Source organism: Talpa europaea, assembly GCF_964194135.1.
Source record: "Talpa europaea genome assembly, chromosome: 3".
Taxonomy (NCBI): domain Eukaryota; kingdom Metazoa; phylum Chordata; class Mammalia; order Eulipotyphla; family Talpidae; genus Talpa; species Talpa europaea.
The window spans coordinates 142,956,218-142,980,168 of record NC_140069.1 but is presented as its reverse complement, the minus strand read 5'-3'; the positions used below and the strand labels follow the sequence as shown (position 1 = coordinate 142,980,168).

Here is a 23,951-nt window from a genome sequence, read left to right as displayed (position 1 = left end):
AGAGACAACACCATCCTGTGCAAGCTGCTCTTGGTTTGGATACCAGACACCACAGCCATTATGTGGGATAGGACAGATAGCCATTTGTGACTTTAGAAATTCTTTACTTTTTCCTTATCTCTCCCAACTTCCCCCTTATAAATAAATCTGTTGCACTCTCAGGCTGGGTCACATCTTGCTATTGTAAGTGCACAGGTGAGAACCCATGAACTGTGACATTTCCCCCAAGGTCTTCATGGTGTCAGTTTTATGCCATTCCAGTTCAGGTCTCCGTTTTGAAGTAGTATGCAAACATCATGAAGGGAGGCCTTACTGGAGTGCCTATGCCGCAACACTCACTTGCAAGAAACCAGAACAACACTGAGTCATCTCCCCATGTGCTCCTTCCTGCTGAGTTACACTGTACCACACAGCCACAGTCCAGAGCACCATGCACCGTTACCGTTCTGGTGTGCTATTTCTACACCACCACCCCACAAGACGGACCTCACACCCACTCCACCAGTTTGAGGGATGGTATGCAATCCAAGCCCAGCGCCCTGCGGTCTTCCTTACCCTCCATCCTCTGCCCTTCCTTCTCCCCTCCACCACCTCCATCAACTCATTTATTTCCTTGTTGGTAATTTCCATGGCACGCAAATTCTCACACATCTGTGGAGTTTGCTTTCATGCTGTTTTTCTCAGGGAATAATACTAGACATGGACTTATTATCCAAATTCCTGGTGAGTTTTGTCAAACCACCACTTCCTCTTACACTCCACACTCAGGAACAATGGGAGGCAGGACATACAAATATTGAAAAAAAAAATCCTAACAGATTTTCATGCTTCTCACTCATCCAGCCCTTTGAGAATCAGTCAGCAAGACTGGAGGGCCCATCTCCAGCTTTAAGTTGTCAAAAAGAACACTTGGAAAGTTATTTGAAATGCTTTCACTAAGTAAGCATCACATTTACCTGAATGTTTTGGCATTTAAGGCTATCCAAAAGTTGCATTAGATACATGCTTTAAAACACTAATGTTTCTTTCCTCTTTATCCTTTTTCTTAAAAAGATTTATTTATTTATGCATACAAGAATTGGGATGTAGGCCAGAGGTGGGGGGTATGTTGGGAGGATTTAGCAGAGACAGAGTGGGGAGCAGAACAGGCAGATCTACTGAAATACACTGCTGAGGGGAGCAGCGGGGAGACAGGAGAGGTCTGCTGCACCATGTGGGTAGCTCCCTGGCTGGGGATCAACTCGTGCTGTGATAGCTGTGGATAGCTATTAGTGCTGAAGCTTAACTCCTTGCACCACCAGGGAAGCCCCTCTTTATCCCTTTTTTTTTTTTTCAATTGAAACACTGAATATAGCTCATCAGCAGAACACTGGTAGCAATGATCTGAGAAACCAAAAATCATACATGCTTAGGTGAAATTTAGGCACTATAAAGAAACATAAAATTCAGGGCCTCCCTGGTGGTGCAGGGGGTTGAGCGCAGTGCTGTGAAACTGTCTGTGGCCTTTGCAGTGAAAGTTTGATCCCCGATGGCCTGGAGCAACCCACATGGTGCAGCAGACCTCTCCTGTCTCTCCTGTCTCTCCTGTCTCTCCTGTCTCGCCCGTGGCTCCCTCCAGCAGTGTATTTTGGTACATCTGCCTATTCTGCTCCCTGCGCTCTCTGGTGAATCTTCTCACACACACCCCCCCCCTGTGACTCTGGACTGTACCCCACTTCTAAAAAAAAAAGAAACTTAAAATTCTTGAAATAGTTAACATTTCATTTAGTTGTACATGAGCTGTATCTACTTTTTCATCATCTTTCTATTGGCCTATTCCTTCTCAAGTAGCAGCATTCAAAAGAAATTTTAAAACAGTTTCTCCTTAAATTATACTACCTATTGGTTTAAAAACACATATAAGTCTCAAGACTTCAAAGTCCAATGTCTACAAGACACTGTAACATATATTTCACCTAAGGAAACAAAGTACTCAACAGATTTTCACACGCACACCCACTACACCTAGACAGATAGACAGATATTTGTGGGTATTTTTCAGGCTGAACAAATCCTAATTCAATTATCATCCTGGATATCTTCTTTCTGCCCTAGGAAATAATGCTATGTACTGGGCAAACTCCTACTTTGTTCCTATGTCTTTCCCCCTATCTTGTGGGATAATGGAAAAAAGATAAATTTTAGAAATAGAAGATGAGTTGAGCTCTGAATCTACCCTTCCCTACCTTTCTTAATATGAGCTACTTAAATATTTAAGCTGTCTGTGTATCAGATTTCTCATCTGTGTAATGGGTAATAATACCAACTTTACCAAAGAAGTTATCAGAGTGAGGAACCAATAAAATAATGCAATATTGAGCTTGTTATTGAGCAGTTATAAGTTATGGCAATGCCTCCCAGTTATAGTTACCAAAGTGGATGTTTGATGATGTCTGCAGACACTGTCCTGCAACTACCCTTCATTTCAGAAAGTGGTCATTCCTAAGAGTTCTAAACATCCCTCCTTTTCTGACTGGCAGGGTAGGGAGATGCAAGATACCACATATTTGTAGTAGAAAGCCTATACTTTATCATAGTTTAAAGAGATAAACTCCAAAAGCTTTATTCAAATGATTGCTTTATAAGTTCTCAGTGACAGAGCATATGGGAAACAGCAAAATTCCAAACACGCAGCATTATTCAAACTGCGACCAAGGAGCACATTGGGCAAATGCCTAAAAAGTCTGAAGACGTTCTTAAAATAGCAAAAACAGTTCTACAGTAAGTCCTAATTAAAAACAGAACATCTAATCTAGAGGGGGAGGGAAATAAAAACGATGTAGGAAAATAAAGAAATAAATTGGTAGAACTTTGACAATACAAGAAAAAGGAACTCAGATAATCTGAAAGACTAATGATTCTTAGTCTTTCTTAGTGAGTAGAAAATGGATGTTGAAATCAGAACATCCTATATGTGACCTCTGGATGGATGGATGGATGAATGGATGGATGGAGGAGTGTTTATATGCTGCAAAATAATTAACAGCATGTCTATTTCTGATAACAAAGGAAATCTATGCTAATTTTAGAAAACCTGGGGGAAAATTTTAAAGCTCTACCTAAAAATAATTGTTTGTGGGGCCTCCCTGGTGGCGCAAGGGGTTAAGTCTCAGCACTGTGTAGCTATCCGCAGCTGCCACAGCACAAGTTCAATCCTGGCCAGAGAGCTGACCCACATGGCTCAGCAGACCTCTCCTGTCGGGCCCACTGCTCCCCTCATCAGCGTATTTCAGAAGATCTGCCTGTTCTGCTCCCTACTCTGTCTCTCACCTCCTGTACCTCTGGCCTGCACCCCAGTTCTTATATGCATAAATAAATACATCTTTTTTTAAAAAATTGTTTGTATTCTTCTATGTATGAACATATTACTTTTTACAAAAACTAGTATCACACTGTATATATACATTTTTATTTTCATTTCACTTAACAGTATATTATCAGTATTTTCTCATGCCATGCAAAAATGATCTTTAAATATTAAGACATTAAATAACTGCATACTATTTCTTCATAAGCATATATATTATTGTACATATTTGTGATAAAGCATAAGTTACTGAAAAGGCAGTAGTGACCCAAAACTGCAGTGTCTAAAACATTGCAGACTGCTCTCTCATGAACAGTCCTGGGGGTAAGGTGAAGACCCTCCAGAACTGCTGTGGCAGCTCCAGGAACTACGGAGTCCCCTCCAAGATGGAGAATTGCCCCACTGCCCCAGAAAGACACCTCAGCTGTGTGGTCCAAGATGGCCAGTCATTACATGGGCAGTCCAGTCCACAGGAAGAAGAAAGGTGTGGGGGAGGGCACAGCCATTATAGTGGTGATATCTAGAAATTACACACATCACTTCTACTCACTCTGTTGGCAGCCCTTGATCACACAGCAATACCTGCAGATAAGAGGAAGCTGTAAAGTATAAGTAGCTCCCCAAATTCTGGGTAACTAAATTTTTCATACTACAAAGAAGCAGGAAAGAAAAAACTGACATTGGGGGATCATCAGGGTTTCTGTGACTCATTTAGAGTTCTTATGTCATGGTGTAGATTTAATCCCTCTGGTTACTGCTTTTATAACACCTAGAAGTAAGATTCAAATATAGTATGGTGAATACCTACAGTTTTTGTGGTATAAAACACTGGTTTAGATCATTTTTTTTTTAAGATTTATTTATTTAGGGCCTCCCTGGTGGCGCAAGGGTTAAGACACAACCTATGAAGCTAACCACAGCCATTGCAGCACGAGTTCGATTCCCGGCCAGGGAGCAACCCATATGTTGCAGCAGACCTCTCCTGACTCGCCCGGCTGCTCCCCTTAGCAGTGTACTTCAGTCAATCTGCCCATTCTGTTCCCCACCCTGTCTCTGGTGAATCCTCTCACCCCCTGCATCTTTGGCCTGTACCCCAGCTCTTGTATGCATAAATTAATAAATGTTTAAAAAAAGATTTATTTATTTATGCATACAAGAACTGGGGTACAGGCCAGATGTGTGGAGGGTGAGAGGATTCACCAGAGACAGAATGGGGAACAGAACAGGCAGATTGACTGAAATACACTGCTGAGAAGAGCTGCGGGGGAGTCAGGGAGGTCTGCTGCACCATGTGGGTCTTCTCCCTGGCTGGGGATTGAACTCATGCTGCAGTGGCTGCTGAGAGCTTCATAGGTTGTGCCTTAACCCCTTGTGCCACCAGGGAGGCCCCTGGTTTAGATAATTCTTACTGAATACTGCAGTCAAGAATTTTGTGGGAAGAATGAAAAAAATAATATAATTGTAAATTGGGGATTTGCAGGATTTTTTTATTAATATAGAATATCATTTTAATAAGGTTACTTATTTTAACATATATGAATATTTCTTAGGTTTTTTTAATAAACGCCAAAAAGCAGTATAACTAAAAATTACTACTCCCTAATTTCCTTTCCAAAACTTGTAAATACTCCATGTTCACATTCTGTTCCTCTGTGGCCACAGTCCTTTGTAACAACACCACATTGTCCCCCCCCCCCAAAAAAAAATATTCTCTAGAAAACTGTGCAGTGTCCACATATCAATGTACTAATTTATAAACAGAAGACATAGATCACCACCCCCAGGCACTCCACCACCAGTCCTATGATTCCCTAGGCTTTCCACTGTATTCCATTTATGGGATCAGATACAAGCTCTGGTAAATGTGCACTCAGATTGTGTTAATTCCGCCATTTGACACATCCTTTTCACTTTAGGATACATCACCTGGTTTTAACATACTAGGAACCATCCTGATATGGGATTCAGGAACACCTATCACTTCCCTCCACATATCAACTCTAGCTTTTCGATTCTTGCCAGAATAAACCTACAAATTCAGTTCTACCCTTTCTTGCTACTAATAGCTTCGTTACATCAAGCAAGTTAAGGACGCTATTTCTGTACATCTGCCACAGTGCATACCTATTTCCCTTCACCATTCATTCCTCCCTTTGCTCTTTGAAACTTTCGCTTTTCCTTTCATCTTTGTACCTGTACTTTAAACTAGGCTAGTGGACTCAACAACCATTCACCCCGACCTGGACACCTTGAAAAAGCTCAAAAATTTAACGAGGAATATGAACTATAATGGTTTGCTTAATTGAGGAAACTTCCCATTAAACTTCAATAGTCAATGGAAATAAGTGGTGAAGCTATTACACAGGGATACAACACCCACACAAAATACATGATAAATAATATTTTTTAAATTCCATAAAGTATCTGACTTTAAATATTAGAAAAAGTAATGCAAATTGAACTGAATTCAAGCGCTCACACACATAGGAAGTCAGATCCCAATTAGAAAAATTAACTTCTCAAATCTCAGGGAACTCTGATAGTACAGAAAATCTTGCTCCCAAACTATGTGGTGACTCCAGCACCACTGGATATTGAAATTTCACTATTTGTTGAAACAAAGAATCTTCTTTGCTTTTGTTTTCAGTTTAGGATGGGTGAGAATAATGAGGACAGAATGTCCTGGGTGGTAAAGGGTGGAGATAATCATACAAAGGGATCTGGCCTCCAGCCCCACTCCTAGAGAAGGCAGATGAAGGAAGAGGGTCGCGACGGAATAGGGGATGTAGAGCACCAGGAAATAGATCATCAGCTTCATAGCACCCACATGAGCTGCTGTCTGGGGATTCCAAAAAGCAGTGGTGCTTCTCTGCAGCGTCTGTACATGTCTCCTCAAGGAATTGATTAACAGGGACGCAGACGTCACATTGATGATGAACTGCAGAAATGAACTCAACATTAAAGAGGTCACGAAAAACAAGACGTCTGCATCGATGTGAAGCTCCGTGCCATTTCTCCCAGCCATCGATTCACGGCGACGATGGGGTGATGTCTGTAGGAACACAAGATACAGGAGCGTGGTAACGGCAGAAATCAGCACACAGGCCAGCAGCAGCTGGGGGACCTTTGCGGAGAGATTTCGTTTCAACAGTAGAAACAGTGAGTGTTGGAAGTTAGTGATCTTCACACAGTACAAGGCGTTGAGCAAGGTTACAAACCAGAGGCTATTAGAGTCCAAAAACATCCAACACAACAAGGTAAAAATGGTTACAGGCTCTGGCCTTACATCCTTTGGGAAAATGAAGGAGCAAATAACAGTCAGAAAAAACAATCCCAGCATCAGAAACCGGTTGATGCTCAAGCTAAACAGGAGCCTGTCGAAACTGGAGATTCTATGGTTTTTCATCCAAGTCTTACAACTGACCACTGCAATAAACAGACTGGCAATGAGCCCGACAAAACTAAAACTCAAGGAGAGAATACGAGCAGATAAAATCATTATGTGACGCATCTTGACTCGCTGAGGATTCCGAGTGGTGCTGCCGATGCTGGGAGCAGGAGGAAGGCTGGAGTGTGCCAGCCGCAGTGCCCAGCCCGGGAGGACAAGTCCTTTTTGTGTTTCCCCCAGTGCCCAGTGTGGCAAAAGAGTCATTAGTGCGCCAAGAGCCAGCTGCTTTTACTGAATGCAAATCTTCCAAAGATTGCCTTACTATTTCTCCTTCACATCCTGCTTTCCTTAGAAATGCCTCATTATGGCAGCTGAGGTGAAGCTGGCAGTGCTCTCCCCAAGACCAGGAGAGCTGCATGGAGGACACAGGGCAGGTCCAAGGCCTTCAAGTCAATTGACAGATTTCCCGTCCCCAGCGTTTCGTCCCTATTCATAGTGAATGCAGCTTTTCTTCACAGCAACCCCAAAATTAGGCAGGAATTCCAAAATCACTCATAGCGCCCAACCACATAGCTACAGAAAGTAAGTCCAACTTCCCTCTCCCCTCCGATCTGTTGTTACAGTCATTGTCTCTAGCTAGGATTCCAGTCATGCCAACATGACCTTTGCATTCCTTAGCACCTACAATGAATTACAGTTTTCGAACAGATCACGGACTTCCCATTTCATGGTGATTCCTTTACTTTATATTCCCTCACCAGTCACACACATACAGCGGCATCACAATCATTTGCCATTATCTGCTTTTTCTTGGAAAGTAAATGTCAGTCATCACACGCTTCCACTGTAGGCCAAGTGCATGCTTACATCACACATGGCTATTTCTTGTTGGGCATTTAACTGCCAACATTCTCTGGTCCCAGATACACAGTAATGCTTTGGTATAGGTTTGTGGCCAAACAGACCACTCAACCCCTGATTGCTCCGTAACTGCTGAGGCAGCAAAGGGGACACCATGCTGGTAAATGACACTGGCCAAGGCTAGGAGCGAGAGCAGGGCTATGGCATCTCTTGTCTACTCTAGCTGGTGGCTGGAACCAAAGTGCACTTCCCGTACAGCCAGCACACGCCCCAAACCAGCACGAGACAAAGCATACAAAGTTCTGTTATCAAATTCATATAGGAATACAACGGAAGAGGGTAAGATCAGAAAACTAGCAGGTACAGCGGGGGGAAGACATTCACAAGGCCCCGTAAGACAGACAACAGGAAGGCAAGCCCAGAAGAAGCCCTGAGTTAGAGCCAGGGGCTCACAGAGCCTTTTGCACAAACTAGTGGGCACAGACTGATGCACCCAGCTGAGTTAAACAAGCAAACACAGTGAAGAAGCAAAGCAGCGATGAAAGGGAAGATTATGTTATCACATGGATTTCTACTTCCTTACCTATGATATAGATCACTGCAAAATAATTAAATTACCATGTATATAACAATGTAATTAACAATAATATATAACTAAATTCCACACCTGAGAAAAACAAATAAAATGGGGCAAGATCTAAAAATAAATTTTCAGTGAGGAACTGATAGCTGAGGTATTTCAACCCCCCAGGGGATTCAGAAAACCAGGTCCTTTCCCAAATAGACACGCCCCCATCACTGTGTCTCGAGGCACAGTAAGACTGCTTTCTCCAGCAACACACCCACTCCCAGACACGGCCCAGGCCCAGCATTAATAAAGGGCAGACCACAGATGTCTGGGGTCACACCACAGTCTGACATCTCCCTGGAGATGCCTCCAAATCTTGCAGAACAGAAATAGAGAAGTAGTTGCAGATGCCACACTTATGACTCTAACTCCACTGACCCTCGGGAAGGCAGCTCTGGTTTCAGCCAGCAGAACCAGAGGCTCCCTCTGGCCTTCCACCTTCTCCACCCACATGCTGGCCTTCACTGAGATGTAGAAAAATGGCAACTTCAGCATTTTCACTGCACTTACTCTGACTCTGCTAGGTCAGGGTAGATTTAGGGATCACAGTAGGAGTAAAAGGGAGAGATTCCTCTGGATTTAACTGAAGGCACCAAGAACCAAAAAGCAGCCAAACCAAAATTTCTAGCGATGTTATGTTCAATTAAAAGATAGGAAAATCGGACTTCCCCGGTGGCGCAGAGGTTGAGCGCTGGGTTGCAAAGCTGCCCGCAGCCTCCGCGGCGCCAGTTCGATCCCCAGCTGCTCCCCGGCCACTGGAGGAGGGTCCCGCATGGCGCGCAGACCTCTCCTGCCGCCCGCTGCTCCCCTCAGCAGTGTGCTTCGGTCCTTCTGCCTGCTCTGCTTCCTGCTCTGGTGAATTCTCACACCCTCCCGCGCTTCTGACTGTACCCAGTGCTTGCATAAATGAATGAATGAATGAATGAATGAATAAATAACTCTTTTTAAATAAATAAATACATACATACATACATACATACATACATACATACATACATAAATAAATAAATAAATAAATAAATAAATAAATAAATAAATAAAAGATAGGAAAATCTCCATATCTACACCAGGAGGCAGAATCAAGGAAAGACTGGAACCAGGAGCTCATAGCTGGGCAGAGAACTTATCAAAATGACAGAAAGTAGGAGCATGTGTTCAAGAGGGGGTGGCATGAATTAAAGATCTGGGGTCAGGGTTAGCAAAGCAGATGTCAGTTGACACCACGTGGATTTCCATAAACTTCCCTGTGCTGAACAGAAGCACAGACCTTCACTAGCTACAGAAATGCCCACTTTAGAGTCCTTGTATTTTAGTGAATTCTGAATAAATATTAGATCATTCTTTTAGGTTTTCCCAGATTACCATTCAAGATGTAATTTTAGGGTAGGTCAGAATTCATAATTAGTTAAAATTAGGACTTTTGCGAACAGATTCAAGAGGCAGGTATCAGTTTGAAAGCAAACAGTGTAGACCAAAGATATTTTATTCCTATAATTTTAGAAATGAACACATAAATATAAGAACAATCCTAAAATTAATTCGGGATTCCATACGACCAAATGCCAAGTAGAATGTTGACCCTTCACAAATGATGGCAAAACACAGTCCCATTCACAAAATAACAATAGCAGCCACATTTATTGACAGTTTAGTCCATATGGGACTCGAAGCGTTTTTCATAATACCTCACTAATTCCTCCCAACAACATATCACAAAATACTACTACTATTCCCATTTTACAAATGAAGAAGGTGAAACAGAGAGAGGTTTAGAAACATACCCGAGACCAGTTCACACTAGGGTGGATGTGGGCCCAGGCTGTCTGCTTTCAGGATCCACATTCTTAACCACAACTATCTACTCCTGAGATCCCATTAATGCTAGAAACAAATTTCAGATCTGCAGTGTGCCCCAACTGCACATATTCACAAATTTGAGAATCCTTCAGGTCTTAAGCAACAGTATTCTTATTGATATGTCAGTGCTGCTCAGGTATAGGAAATGAATCAATGTCTATGTAATTTCATCAAAATAAAATTGAATAAACTTATAAAACTGCTTATTTTTTCTTAAAGCTGAAATTTTGAAAGCAAATTTGCTTTTGGCTAATATAAACAAGAGAAACTAGCAGATATTTGTTCAATCTGAAAAATTAAAAATCACTACAAAACTCACTTTAGCATTATGATAAAGGAACACAGGGACTACTGTAGTAAAATGACTTCCCCAACAAGCTGCGCTAGGACCTGGTCTCCCTACCAAGGGTCTGCACTTTATCCCACACCTTTAACATTACACCATGGAATTCTGGAAACAGGTCTCCTGCGTGAAATGCTGTTGCTATTGTATAATTGCTTCACCAACTGAGTGCTGCATACAATACACACATTCCAGCCTCATGCATTTCTACTTCCTTCTGAAATCAGTATCAGAGCCCACATGTTAAAATGAGAGAAGAAAGAAACAAGCAGGTAATTAATTAATTAAAGTAACTCCTCAAGTGACAAAAATTTTGGCAAAGGCATAGAACTAGAATTTAAACCAAGTCTGTAGAATCACTACCGTTTTTTCTATTTACTTCAAATCTACTACATTGTTCATTTACATCGTTTATCTATCAATATGGACAGTTAAAACTAGTCATTAGCTCAAAATATTGAGCTGGTAGTTTCTCTGTATAAAGAGTATTATTACTATATTGACATTTTCCAAGATGTTTCTCCCTCTGCAAGTCAATCTTACGAGGGAGGAGTGTTCCCAAGTGGGGCAGGGAAACACAGTGGTGTCTCTCCCTTACTGATGTTATAGAACTGGTACGCAGAGTCAGGAGGAGCACTGAAGTCCTGAGGCAGGCTGAAGGACTCCCAGGCACCCTCCTGTGCCCTCTGTTCCTTCTGCCATTTTAGGAAGAAAGGGACACCTATGATCCATTACGAGCCTTAGGCCACATCATATTCACAAACGTCTGCTTCAGTTTATTGTTTCCCAGAATGAGAATAAATGTGTGGCCAGTGGGATAAAACATTGTCATTGTTTCTCCAATCAACACAATCACTTTAGTTCCTGGTAGGAAACGACTAGAATATGCAATTAAAAAGGCAATAAAATAGAGTAGGAAAAGAAAGAGGAAGGAGAGGATGATTTTGATGGCCCTCTTGTGGGCCTCAGTGCTTGGGTCACTGGAGCTGGTGCCATTTTGCTGCATCTGCCGCGTGTGCCTCCCCAGGGAGAGGATGAGCAGAAAGGAGGAGGCCAGAGACACAATTAGGGGAGGAAAGTTCCACAATGTTCCAAGAACGTGGAGCATATCATATTCACTTTTTTTCCTGACGTGCTCAGTCATATTCCTTGGGACATCACTTCCAATCAAAGCAGAATAGATCTTAAATTCATGGATCAGAGACGTGGCACTTGCACACGACAGGAGCAGAGCACCCAGCAACATCCATGCAACCAACCTGGAGACTCTCCACTTGAGCCACAGGAATGTGGGATGAGAGAAACTGGCAATTTTCAGGCAGTAGAGGGTATTGAGACAGGTGACAAGCCAAATGCTCATATGATTTGTAAATGTCCACAAAATATCAATAATTTGCATTACTATGCCTTCTTGGTGCACTTTATAAAAGAACATCGTTAAAATGCTATCAAACAATAGAATAGACAGCAAAATAATCCTGGAGAGAGCCAGTATAATGATGATGAAGTCAGACAAAGAGATTCTCTTGCTCTTGAGCCAACTACTGCCATGGACCCACACAATGAAGCCGTTCCCCAGCATTCCTAGGATGAACTGTGTGGTGGACAGAAGCAGAAACATGCAGTCCACGAGTCCCATCATGTCAGCTGCTAGGCAGGCCTGATCTTGTTCTTCCTGTTGATGGGCAATCTCCTTGCCGATTTGAAATTTTTCTCAGTCTACCTATGGCTTCACAGTACCTGTTACTTGCCTCTGCCCAAATGAGGCTGCTGTAGAGCACCGGTGTAGTGTGTTCCCTCTGCTTCTTCCCGGTTATTCTGTCCTCTTCACAGATGACATGGATTGTCACGTTCCAACTATGATTGAAACTCAGAAGCTCTTTGCTAACATGCAAATGGAGTAGTGTCTGGTGTCACACAGAGAAGGAAGAAATCTGAGTGACAGTGAAGATGGAGGCCTTGGGCTCAATTTCAAAAGGGAGTAGAGTTCTGAGCCACCCAGAATAGAAAGGTGTCACCAGAGAGTCATACAGCATCTCTTAAAGAGTGAGAAATCTCAGTTTTCAAGAGAGGGGGCAGCCTCAGGGCCATACACAGAGAGAGGAAAAGATCAGAATTCCACCATAAGGTTTCACCAAAGTTACACCGAAGGGAGATTTAAGTGCACAAAGTAGAAGCTCAGTTGGTGCCATTGGCGCTGAACTAGAATTAATAGTTGTCCCTCTTGGAGGATCAATTACATGAGAACTCCAACTTCTTCCCTACAAGCTGTGTTATCAGAAATTATTAATGATATAAATATTAAAATAATCTCAATAAGCTCAGATCTGGGATCCCAGAGAGGAGGGTTAACCACAGTGCCACAAATCTGACCCAGTCCCCCACAGCACATCCACAACATTGGCTGGCTCCCTTTGCCCCTTCTACACCCCAATGACGAAGCAACTGCTAATACACGCCTCTGACTACAGACTCCAGGAACCTGGATAGAACATGTACTCAGTGTTGCTAGCCCTGGCCAAGGAAATCCCTTCTCAGTACGCCTGAAACAACTGTAATCATCTTTCCTTCAGTGCAGCAGCAGGTGTTCTGTGAATCCCCCTGAAAGCACTGGGATTCAGGACAAATTTTACATCACTTAGGTAAAGGACAGAGTTTAGAGAGTGACTGAAATTCCAGTTGCAGCAGCAATGAAAGCAAGGCTGCTCCTCACCCTCCTGTGATTACGAAGAGGGACCCAGGGCGGGCTGGATGAGCAGGGTACTCCTGCATGCCAGGGAGGTACCCCAGCCTCCCTATTACTCTCACTCCTTGTAATTAAATTCTGAAAGCGACTTTGTCAATAGGAAAATTAACAGCATGTTTGTTCAGTCTATAAATACCTGTTTTGGGGATGTCAGCTATTGTAAGAATTGTCTGAAAAAGCCATCTAACCAACACCCAGGGAATTTTTGAGCTGTGGGAAGTTACATTTCCCACTGATGGAAGGAGAAAGTCACCAATTTTGGGGGGAAATAGCTTATGGGCCACTCTCTGTTAGGAGAAGAGGCAGAAAGCCTCTCTCCCCAGCAAGCTTGTTGTACAGGCAATCTCCGTAGAACTCCTAGTAGCACTTGAGAATTACCTTCTTCATTGTGCTATCAATTTCCTTTAAGAACAGTGATCATACATGCTCAGCGAAATAAGCCAAAAAGAAAAAGAAAAATACCGGATGGTCTCACTCATAGCAGGAATCTAGAAAACTTAAATAAGGGACCAGGAAAATGAATAACTATAAGAAAGTGAAAATCAAAATCAACAAAAAACTATGAACCAGAGACACTTTTAGGGGGGCGGGGGCGGGAGGGGAGGGATTGGGGTCAGAATGGGGGGGCTGCAATTGTATGGGGAATATAACAATAAAATTTATTATAAAAAAAATAAATAAAAGTTATTGATATATTAAAAAAAAAAGAACAGTGATCATATTTCCATGATTGTCCAGCACTGTCCTGGTATGTTACTGTCACCCCAATTAATTATTAATAATGTCCCTTTCAGTGTTAATCTCACTGAATACTCAAGCTCTGATCTTAGTGCTTAAAATATAGCAGACCCTCAATAGATGTATATTGAATAAATGAATTTTCTTGATGTACAATTCCATAGGATTTTTGCCTTCAAATTTTATATTTGTTTTTTAATGTTATTAGGTTCCAGGAACTGGAACAATGGAAAATTAAGTAACCTGGAAGATAGATTCTATTTCAGTATCTGCCATTCATTCCCCTAATACTTCTTGAGCCTCTGCTATGTGGCAGGCACTGTATTGTGCAAATAATTATGGATGAGTAAGCAAGAGACACGCTGCAAAAAATAAATAAAATGACATGATGATGAGTTAGAAAATAATACAGTGCTTAGTTTTATATGATACATTGTTTTAAAGTATCTACCATTTCACTTCATTTTCAATATATGAGATGAATTCGATCATTCCTTGTCCCCATTCTTTAAGAAGACACTAAGGTTTGGAGATTTTCATAGAGAAGAAATGGCAGAGCAGAAGATTCTAACCCAGGCAGCCTGACATCACATTCCATCATCTTAAAGATCTTAGAAGTCACCTATTGATGTGACATCACGAGACACAAGGTGAACAGTGGGACCTGGAACAGAGATACTGTCAGGGGACACAATCTCAGATCCCCTTTTATATGTCATACTGTTTCATTTGTTCTGGGTTCTGATGGCCCCCACAAACTCTAGACATGGGCCACAACTCAAACCAACTGGCTCTTAACAAGAACCTATACAAGCCACTGGGTCTCATACTGTCTGTAGTATCATTCCTCATTTATCTATATAGCACATTTTGTCGATTATATGCCACTATGGTAAACTAGAAAAACTAGGGTAACTGTGTCCTTGTCCTAGCAACACTTTTAGCTAACTATGTAACATTAGGCAAATTTCTTGATCATCCTGACCCTTAGGTTCCAAGTAAAAAAGGGATGACAAAATGGTTGCTATGAATGAACGCCTTAAGGGCCTGGGTTTCTGGATCAGACCTGGATTTGAATCTGAGTGTCACTGCTCATCAGTTATGTGACCTTAGGAAAGTTAGTCTCCCTCAACCTCAATTTGCTCATCTGCAAAATAGGCATAATATTTCAGAGCTGTTAGTAATTAAAGACAGTACCTATAATGTAAACTACTGGAGCATTCTTTAAATGTTAGTTATCATCAATAGGGTATAGTGATACCATTACCTACATTAAACAGACCACTTTTATGTGAACTTCTATTTAATGCAATACCTATTACATATAAAGTAATACATAATATATATGTAACTTATAAAACAAACAAAATAAGCACCCTGAAGCTTACCACCCACCTTATGAAAATATCACCCGTACTAAGGCATGTATCTGTATGCTGCTTCCATATTCTCCCCCTTTCCTTCCCCCACTTTGGTGTGGTAACGAATCTTGAGTGTTGAATTCATCTTTGCTTACCTTTTTGAATAGTTTTATCATATTCAAACATATCTATAAACATATTTACTATAAACATATTTATGTTTATCTATAAACATATTTACTTGTATTTGCTTTTGAAGCTTTGTAAATTACTATACAAATATTTTCTGCAAAACTCATATTGACTGAATGTTTCTAAAGAAGATTCTTGTTTAGCAACAACACACATTTACACTGCTGTCTAGTATTCCACCATGTATTTGTCCATTTTTCTTGATGGAGCTTTGATTTCCAGTATTGTACTATTATGTGTGTTGTTGCTATGGACACCCTTTGAGGTGTTTCTTGGGACACAGGGACAGCAGGCACTTTAAAGGCAGACTGACTAGGTGAAATTCCAACATAAGGCAAAATGTTTTCTCAGAATAAGGTTCCAATTTACAAATCCCCATTAAGTGTAACAGTTCCCCTTGGTTTGCAACATCCTCCATTGTGCTTTGTTATCACCAATGTATTGAAATTTTCCAGTTTGCAAATTGCATTAGTTTATCTTTTTTGATTGCTGAGTAATATTCCATTGTGTATATGTACCACATTTTCTTGATCCAGTCATCTATTTGGGGGCATTTGGGTTGTTTCCATAGCTTAGCTATTGTAAATAGTGCTGCTATAAACATAGGGGTGCAGGTGCTCTTTGGAATTAATGTTTCTGTGTCCTTTGGGTAGATACCTAGGAGAGGAATTGCTGGATCATATGGAAGCTCCATCTTTAGCAGGCTGAGGAATCTCCACATAGCTTTCCATAGTGATTGGACCAGTTTGCACTCCCACCAGTAGTGCAGGAGAGTTCCTTTTTCTCTGCATCCTCACCAACATTTGCTGTTGGTAGTTTTTTTAATAGGTGCCATTCTCACTGGTGTAAGATGGTATCTCATTGCAGTGTTAATTTGCATTTCCCTGATTACAAGTGATGTTGAACATTTTTTCATATGCCTGTTGGGAGCTGGAAGGGATCATGCTCAGCGAAATAAGCAAGAAAGAAAAAAGAAAAACACCGGATGGTCTCACTCATAGCAGGAATTTAGAAAACCTAAATAAGGGACCAGGAAAAAGACTAAGTAAAAATCAAAATCAACAAGCAACTATAAACCAGAGACACACTACAGGCCAGGGAGGAGGGAGCAGGATCAAAACAAGGGGGTGGGAATTGTATGGGGACTATAACCAAGATGCAAATGCATAATTGTGCAAAAATGAAAAATGATGTAAAAAATATATAAAATTTAAAAAATAATAAAAAAGAAATGTGTGAGTATGGAAGGCTGAAACTGAAATATCATTGAAGTTTTGGGTGTTTTGATTATTAATGAGGCCAATCACTTTTTCATATTTTTTTTATTAAAAATTTATTTATTTATGCATACAAGAACTGGGGTACAGGCCAGACATGTGGGGCATGAGAGGATTCACCAGAGACAGAGTGGGGGAACAGAACAGGCAGAATGACTGAAATACACTGCTGAGGGGAGCAGCGGGTGAGTGAGGAGAGGTCTGCTGCACCATGTGGGTAGCTCCCTGGCCAGCTGGGGATCCAACTCGTGCTGTAGAGGCTACGGATAGCTTCAAAGTGCTGTGCTTAACCCCTTGCACCACCAGGGAGGCCCATTTTTTCATATATTAATGGATGACTTATTATTTCCTTCTCGTGACATGCCTCATCCATGTCCATTTTCCTACTGTCATTTTCTTATTGTTGTGTAGGACTTCACAGATATAGATCACATTATTTTGTAGGCGTTTATATACATGTATATACTAAATTATGTTTCCATTATACTACTGCAAATATCTTCTATCCCAGTTTGTGACTTGTCACTTTACTTTCATTATGGTAACTTTTGATCAACCAAGTTTATTTACAGTTAAATGAATCACTCTTGCTTTTTAATAAAACTTCTATTTCTATGCCTCAAATTCACCTTGTCTCATACTTTCTTTCAAACTTTGCAAAACTTTGCCTTTCACAAAAAAGTCTTTAACCACACTTTGACATTTTGCATGACCGAGATCTGATTTCAGTTTTTTCTCATGGATGACAAATTTTCATAGCATCATTAATCTACAGCTTACGCAGGGATTTATAAAACCATTTTCATCATCTATCATTTCTATACATACATGGTCTCTGCATTCTTCATTTTGCACCGGTGTTCTATACTGCAGCTATAATATGTCACTAATCACTAGAGCTGTTTATAGAAAAAGTCTTTTCAAGTGGCAGGGTAAGTCCCCAACTCATTCTTCTTGTTGAGTACATAACCTGTACCTGGACATTTGCCTATCAATACACCTTTAGAATCAACTTGCCCATGCCCCAAAGAAACTTCTGGGGTCTGTAACATCAATTTGATGACATCTGTATAGTTTTGATGTTTCCAATATACATTTCAGTGTTTAGCCTTCATTAAAGTATTTCTCCATAGACACTACACACTTGGAGACTCCTTTTCTGATAATCTTGATAACATCATCTTTGCTGCTGCTTGCAATTGACTTGTATAGTGATCTTATTTCTAGCAACTTATTCCTTCTAAAAAGATTTGTTTTCTATGTAAAAGACAGCACTTGTAACTGTTTTCCTTCCAACTTAACATTTCTTTTCATTCTGCAACTGTGCTTCCTAGTCTCAGCTCAAGTAGGTTACAGAAATGGTGGTAAGATATCCTTGACTTGCTCCTGTTTTAAGAGAAATGCTCTCTTCTACTTTTAAGGTTTGACACACATTTGACATACCCATTATCAAACAATTTCAAGATTGGCACCTGTCAGTGGGTGCATTTGCCTAACTTGCTCTTGCTCCAGTTCCTCATTGGAAATTGACTTAGATGTCCCTTGCTTCGTGCAAGCCTCAGATTTCACACTGAAACTCTAATTCCCAGCCTATCTCAAGACAGGACCCCGTGAAGAGATGAAGTTACATGATGGACCCTGACAGGGTCATGTCCTTAGAAGAGACACCACAGAGCTTACTCTTCTTCTCATTGCCAGCTCACTGCCATGGGGCACATAAGGAAATGGTGGCCACCTACAAGCAAGAAACACATGCCTCCCATAAAACTGACAATGCCAGCACGCAGACCTTGGGCTTGCATCTCAAGAATTATGAGAATATAAATGTCAACTGGTTTTATATTAAGTCTAAGGGTATTCTGTTCTGGCAGCCTGAGCTAAAACTATCTTGTACTTAGAATCTGTTGATTTAGCAGCAGGACACTCCTCATTCCAGAAATCCAGTCAGTTGTATGGCCAGAGGACACGTCAGGGCAGTATTTCTATACTTAACCTAACTGCTCCTTTATTTAATAGGGAGCTGCTAAGTTAGGTAACCTCAATAAAGACTACAAGCAAACTAGCTGATGAAAAAGTGCACTTATAGTCATTCCTTCTAAGCTAATTGCTATGGTTTTATGTACATTTTTATGCCCCAGTCCCCACAGCAAACTTAGAATGAGACACAGATTCAAGGGTCTGTAGGACTGTGGGAACAGTAGGAAGATTACTTGCAGTGGAAGGTCATGTACATGGAGATAAAATTAAGAATGTATTAATTTCAGAAGGATTGGATTTAGTGCAAAAGACAAATAATAGTTTACACAGGCAGAGGTTTATTTATGTCTCCCGAGGGAGTCCAGAGGCAGGCTCTCCACACTGGTGTGGGGGCTCCAGCGTCAGTGCAGATTGCAGCAGCTTCTGTCTTCTATCCTGAAGACTGTTCCGTGGCCCATGCTGGCGACTGGAGATTCAACCATCATGTCCACGTTTCAGACAAGGAAAAGCGAGTTGAGGGCCTGGAAAAGCAAAAAGAAGGAGCCTCCCTCCCAACAGCTCAGTTCGCTTAGGAAATCTCCTGGAAACATCACCAATGGCTTATGCTTCTACCCCCTCACCAGTCCTTAATTGCAAGAGGAGCAAGAACGCAGTAGTTGAGCTGTGAACAGTCACCCCCTCTAATCCCCCCCTAAAAACATGGGTTCTCTAAATGTAAAAAGGATCATGGATACAGGGTGGTGTATTAGTCATTTTTTTATCTTTGTATTTTAGGATGCTCTGATATCTTAGGTACTTGCAGACCCCGAAGAACAGACAGCCCTCCCAAGGACAGTTAATTCCTAGAAATAGTGAGTGACTTGCCCACAAGGATACCCTTGACATGCAAGTCAAGCAATCCTGAGAACACAATGCTCATTCACCTCCTTGTACCAGCTTCTACAGGCCAGGACATTACTCCCCTGTCCAAATCACCCAGCAACCCTCTACAGAACAGAGCTGCAGAACATTATTCCAACTACCCAGTCATACACTTGTTCTTTCCCCTGCAAAACCACAATAAAATTCCGGCCTGCACTTCCCTTCTATCCTTCTGCCTCCCAGTCTACCCTGGTGCTTCCCCATGTTATCCTACAGAACATGCCCTCTGCCCTCTTCACAAGACCTGTAAGTAATAAACTTCTTTCAAATGTAGGTGTCTCTCTATGTCATCTTATCATACCTAATTAAACCAAATCCCGGTATATCACATATAGCAACGCAATGCAATCTTGTCCACAATACAGCTTTCTATAACAGAAAGCTGAAGTCCTGGCAACATCTGAGACGTAGTTCAGAAAATTTGCTTACAATGTGTTTGGCAGAAGAAAAATAGAGTTGCTTTATCTCAGCTTCTCTTCTGAGCTCCAAACTCATTAATCATCACCCTGCAAATATAAGCTAGAAAGTCGACAATTAAACTGATGTTCAAACCTAATCTATTATTTCTATCTATTATTTCTCCTTTAAAATCAGTTCCTTGGGCCGCTCTGGTGGCGCAAGGGGTTAAGTCTCAGCACTATGAGAGCCAGAGCCACTGCAGCACAAGTTCAATCCCCAGCCAGGGAGCTGCCCACATGGCGCAGCAGACCTCTCCTGTCTCCCTTCTGCTTCCCTCAGCAGTGTGCTTCAGCCAATCTGCTTGTTCTGCTCCCCACTCTTTCTCTGGTGAATCCTCTCAATGACCCCCTCCACTCCCCACTGGGCCTATACCCTAGGTCTTATATGTATAAATAAATTAAATAAATCCTAAAATAAAATAAAATCAGTTCCCACATCAGTGTTCCTTAGTCTCAGAAGCTATCCACATAGCCGCCCTCAGCAGCAACATCAGAGTTATCTTTTAACTGCTTTCTCCTTACCACCAACACCTGTTCTGTCACCTAGATCCCAGGCAGGAGCTATGTTCTTCCTAGTTCCCTAACCCAGAACCCAGCACAGGATATGGATCACACCTGGTGCACAGTGAATGAATCAGAGAATCCCAAACGCCCTTCCTGTCGCTTCTCAGCACCACTGACCTTTCTCGGCTTGTTTAGTACATTCCTAACTGCCTCATCCTTCATCTGTCTTCACTGATCTTTCCAAAGATGATTCCCAAGACATGTCCTGGCTTAAAACCTTCCATAGCTCCCCACTATCCAATGCCCTGCAAGCTTTCCAGGGCCTTTATTATCAGGCCCAACCTACTTTCCCTGTCTTAACTGTCACTCCTTCATGTAAGTTTCCAGATCTTTGTTCATGCTATTTCCTCTGCTGAAAACTAACCTGACTATGATCTGCTGTGCCCCATTATGTCCACCAGTGTTAGTGTTCCTTACACCATTATCATTGAACTGCTCCTATTTACACCACCTACCCAACGCCACATCCTAGGTTATGAGCTCCTTCAATAGAGTCCCATCTCCACCCCTATACTCAGGCCTCTATAGCTACAGGGCACATAGCAGCTGCCTGAGAGATTTCTGAATTTAAAAAGATGCCAAGGTTTACTGTAAATAGCCACAGCAGATCAAAAACAAAAATACTATCAAAGTGGAAAGCGCTAGGTAATTCCTGGAAGTTAATAATTTTTAATATGTCGAGTACAGTAAGTTAAGATTAGCTAAGATAGTCTATAAATATCCCATGAGACTTGGTGAGAGGGACATGGTGACTGAAAGAGTGTCATGCCTTCCTTAAAAGAACAGAATTAATAGCACTTGTATATCTATATTGAGCATTTGTTTTCATTACTACGCACTAAGTAAGCCACTTGCATGTATTATTTATTGTGCTCTTCAAAGTACGCCTATGAAGGGAGTGCTACTATAATCCCCCTTTTACTCACAGGAAGACAAAGCAACAAAAATCTGAGTCAGGGAAAGTAAGAAACTCACCAGAGGTCACTTAGTGAGTAAAGCAGGGATTCTAATTCAAGATTTCTGACTACACAGTCTTAACACTGAACTATTGATAGACCAACTTTTTCAAATGACAGATGTAGCAAAAAACTAAGGTCAAGACATACACTGGGTATGGCCAAGTTAGACGCCGAAGCCCAAAGCACAGGAGACAGCAAACGGACGTAAGGCAAGAAAAAAAAAAGTCATTATTGTGGTTCAAAAAGCTACAGACACCCTAGTGTCCCTCAGATCGAGGGACTGGCACGGAGGCATCTTAAGAGTCCTCAGTGGGGAGGCCAATACTGTTGATGACTCCTGCTCAAAGTCTCATTCTCTGAAAAGTGACTCTGGCAAATGCTTGAACAGCCTTCCTGACAATTTCAGCTCTCAGGAACTGGAGGACACAATATAGGAGCAGACACTGTGAACTTACGTTACCCAGTAAAGAGACATTACTAGGCAAAAGGAAAGAAAGGACCGCCTAGAAATAACCAAGTGTCCCCTGACACTTCCCTGCAGGGTCATCAGAATGAGAATCAGAGTAAGCGGCAGGGGCATTTCACCTTCACTCCTCAGTCTCCCAACCAAAACCAACCAGGTATTCAACTCCCAGTGTGATCCAGACGCACCCCCCAGGAGCCCTGGCCACAGCTGGCAGTGGGAGGTTCTGAATACTTAGGGCCGATGGGAGGGGGCAGCAGGAAGTGAGCAATGGGCCAAAAGCAAAACATAAACTTCACAAGCATAAGTTCGAACGTCAGATATGCTTTCTGTAAGCCACATCATTCTCACACGCCGTGTGAGTCTCAGTTCCAGGGATCACCTCCCGGTGCCTCCTCACAGCACAGGTTACATCAGACAATGATAAACCACATTAGCTCAGTGCCTGGCATAGAGTAAGCGCACACATGTCAGTCACTTATATCAGTGTTACCTTATAAGTGATTTCTCTGTAACTAGCTAACTTTAGGATTATCAATCACCCTCCACCACCACTCTTCATGGAATGCAAACTCTGACAGAGAAATATGTAAAATGGCCCTGCCCTCATTTCCATGTCAAGTTTCAGCACAATCCAACTGAATATTTATTAAGCCCTCTGATGCTGCTGTGCTAGGCTGAACTGAAGAGGGCTAAAGGGTCATGTGAGGAAAAGATGACCTCGCCTTCAAGAACTTCATGATCTTTCTAGGGACAAAGTGAAACTAATTTCTCCTAACTGAGCTACAAAGGTTAGACTGTAACCCAGTTAGCATGAGTTAACTCCCAAAAGCCACAAATACATGTTTCAGTGTTTGGGGGGCACCTTTGTATTAACTGTCCAATGAATCTGAACAAAGAGATGACTCTATGAGAACTGTGCTGGTAACAAAGTGTGGACCACCTATAGGCTGGTCTGGAAAGCCAGTCATCATGGGTTTTTGTATACATTAAGAGGTTTACAAAGAGAAAGGGAAAAAAAAAAGCAGAGGTGAGTGAAGTGTTTAAGCAAGACATGTTAAGATGCAGATCAGGGAAAAAACTCATGCAAGACTAACCTGCTCACCTCTAGTCCATGCAGCAGTAATATCTGGAGATAATGGAGTACTGCAAACTTGGCTTGGAAATAATGGGAAAGACTTTATCCCTCAAATGAAATTTTTGAATAAATAAATGTTTATTTTTTCTCATTATAAAAATACTCAACTCAAAAGAAATTAGAATACAGAAAAACGTAAGGAAATAAGAGATTCACACAAATCTACACTATCCAGAGATAATCACATTTTGATGTTTCTCCTTCCAGACATTTCTAAACATACATTAATTATATTCTTTTTCAAAACTGGGTAACACCACGCCTGCTGTTTGACACTTATTCTCCTACACATCCATGAGTCATACTGATCTCTCCAATTACTGCAGAATCCCAAAATTAAAGTAACAGGGGAGTTTTCTGCAGGTGCTTTTCTTGGCACCATAAGAACATGAAACGCAGGACACAAAACTGGACTTCTGAACCCTCAAGCCTGTCACCACTGTCAGACTCCACACGTCCACTGTGCCTAGACCAGCTGGGAGCATTAGATCGTTTCTCAGCAGATGGGGCTGCCAGGGTGGGAGGCAGCCTGACCGGGGGGAACCCTCAGGTTACAGCATCCTATGGACCTGTGGCCTCTGTGCTGAACACGAGCCTGAGAGTGCTGCCAGCCCAGCCTTAGAGCCGTTCAGGCAACCCCAGTGGAGCTTGGAGAGGACCCCTGCTCTCAGGGATCCTGGAAAATACTTCCTGTCCTGCTGCACTCTGGACTCAGCATTGCTCAGGGTTGGTCA

At 41.8% G+C, this 23,951-nt stretch overlaps 2 protein-coding genes across 2 annotated transcripts; both read right to left on the bottom strand.

Annotated features, from left to right (window-relative positions):
* Positions 1 to 5,951: 5,951 nt before the first annotated feature.
* LOC311168959 (taste receptor type 2 member 4-like) lies at positions 5,952 to 6,998 on the bottom strand (the record flags this gene model as incomplete). Its single annotated transcript, XM_084230666.1, has 1 exon — positions 5,952 to 6,998. One exon carries the CDS (start codon positions 6,996 to 6,998, stop codon positions 5,952 to 5,954), a length of 1,047 nt encoding a protein of 348 aa, XP_084086792.1.
* Positions 6,999 to 11,144: 4,146 nt separating this feature from the next.
* TAS2R3 (taste 2 receptor member 3) lies at positions 11,145 to 12,127 on the bottom strand (the record flags this gene model as incomplete). Its single annotated transcript, XM_084230664.1, has 1 exon — positions 11,145 to 12,127. Exon 1 carries the CDS (start codon positions 12,063 to 12,065, stop codon positions 11,145 to 11,147), a length of 921 nt encoding a protein of 306 aa, XP_084086790.1. The 5' UTR covers positions 12,066 to 12,127.
* Positions 12,128 to 23,951: the final 11,824 nt, after the last annotated feature.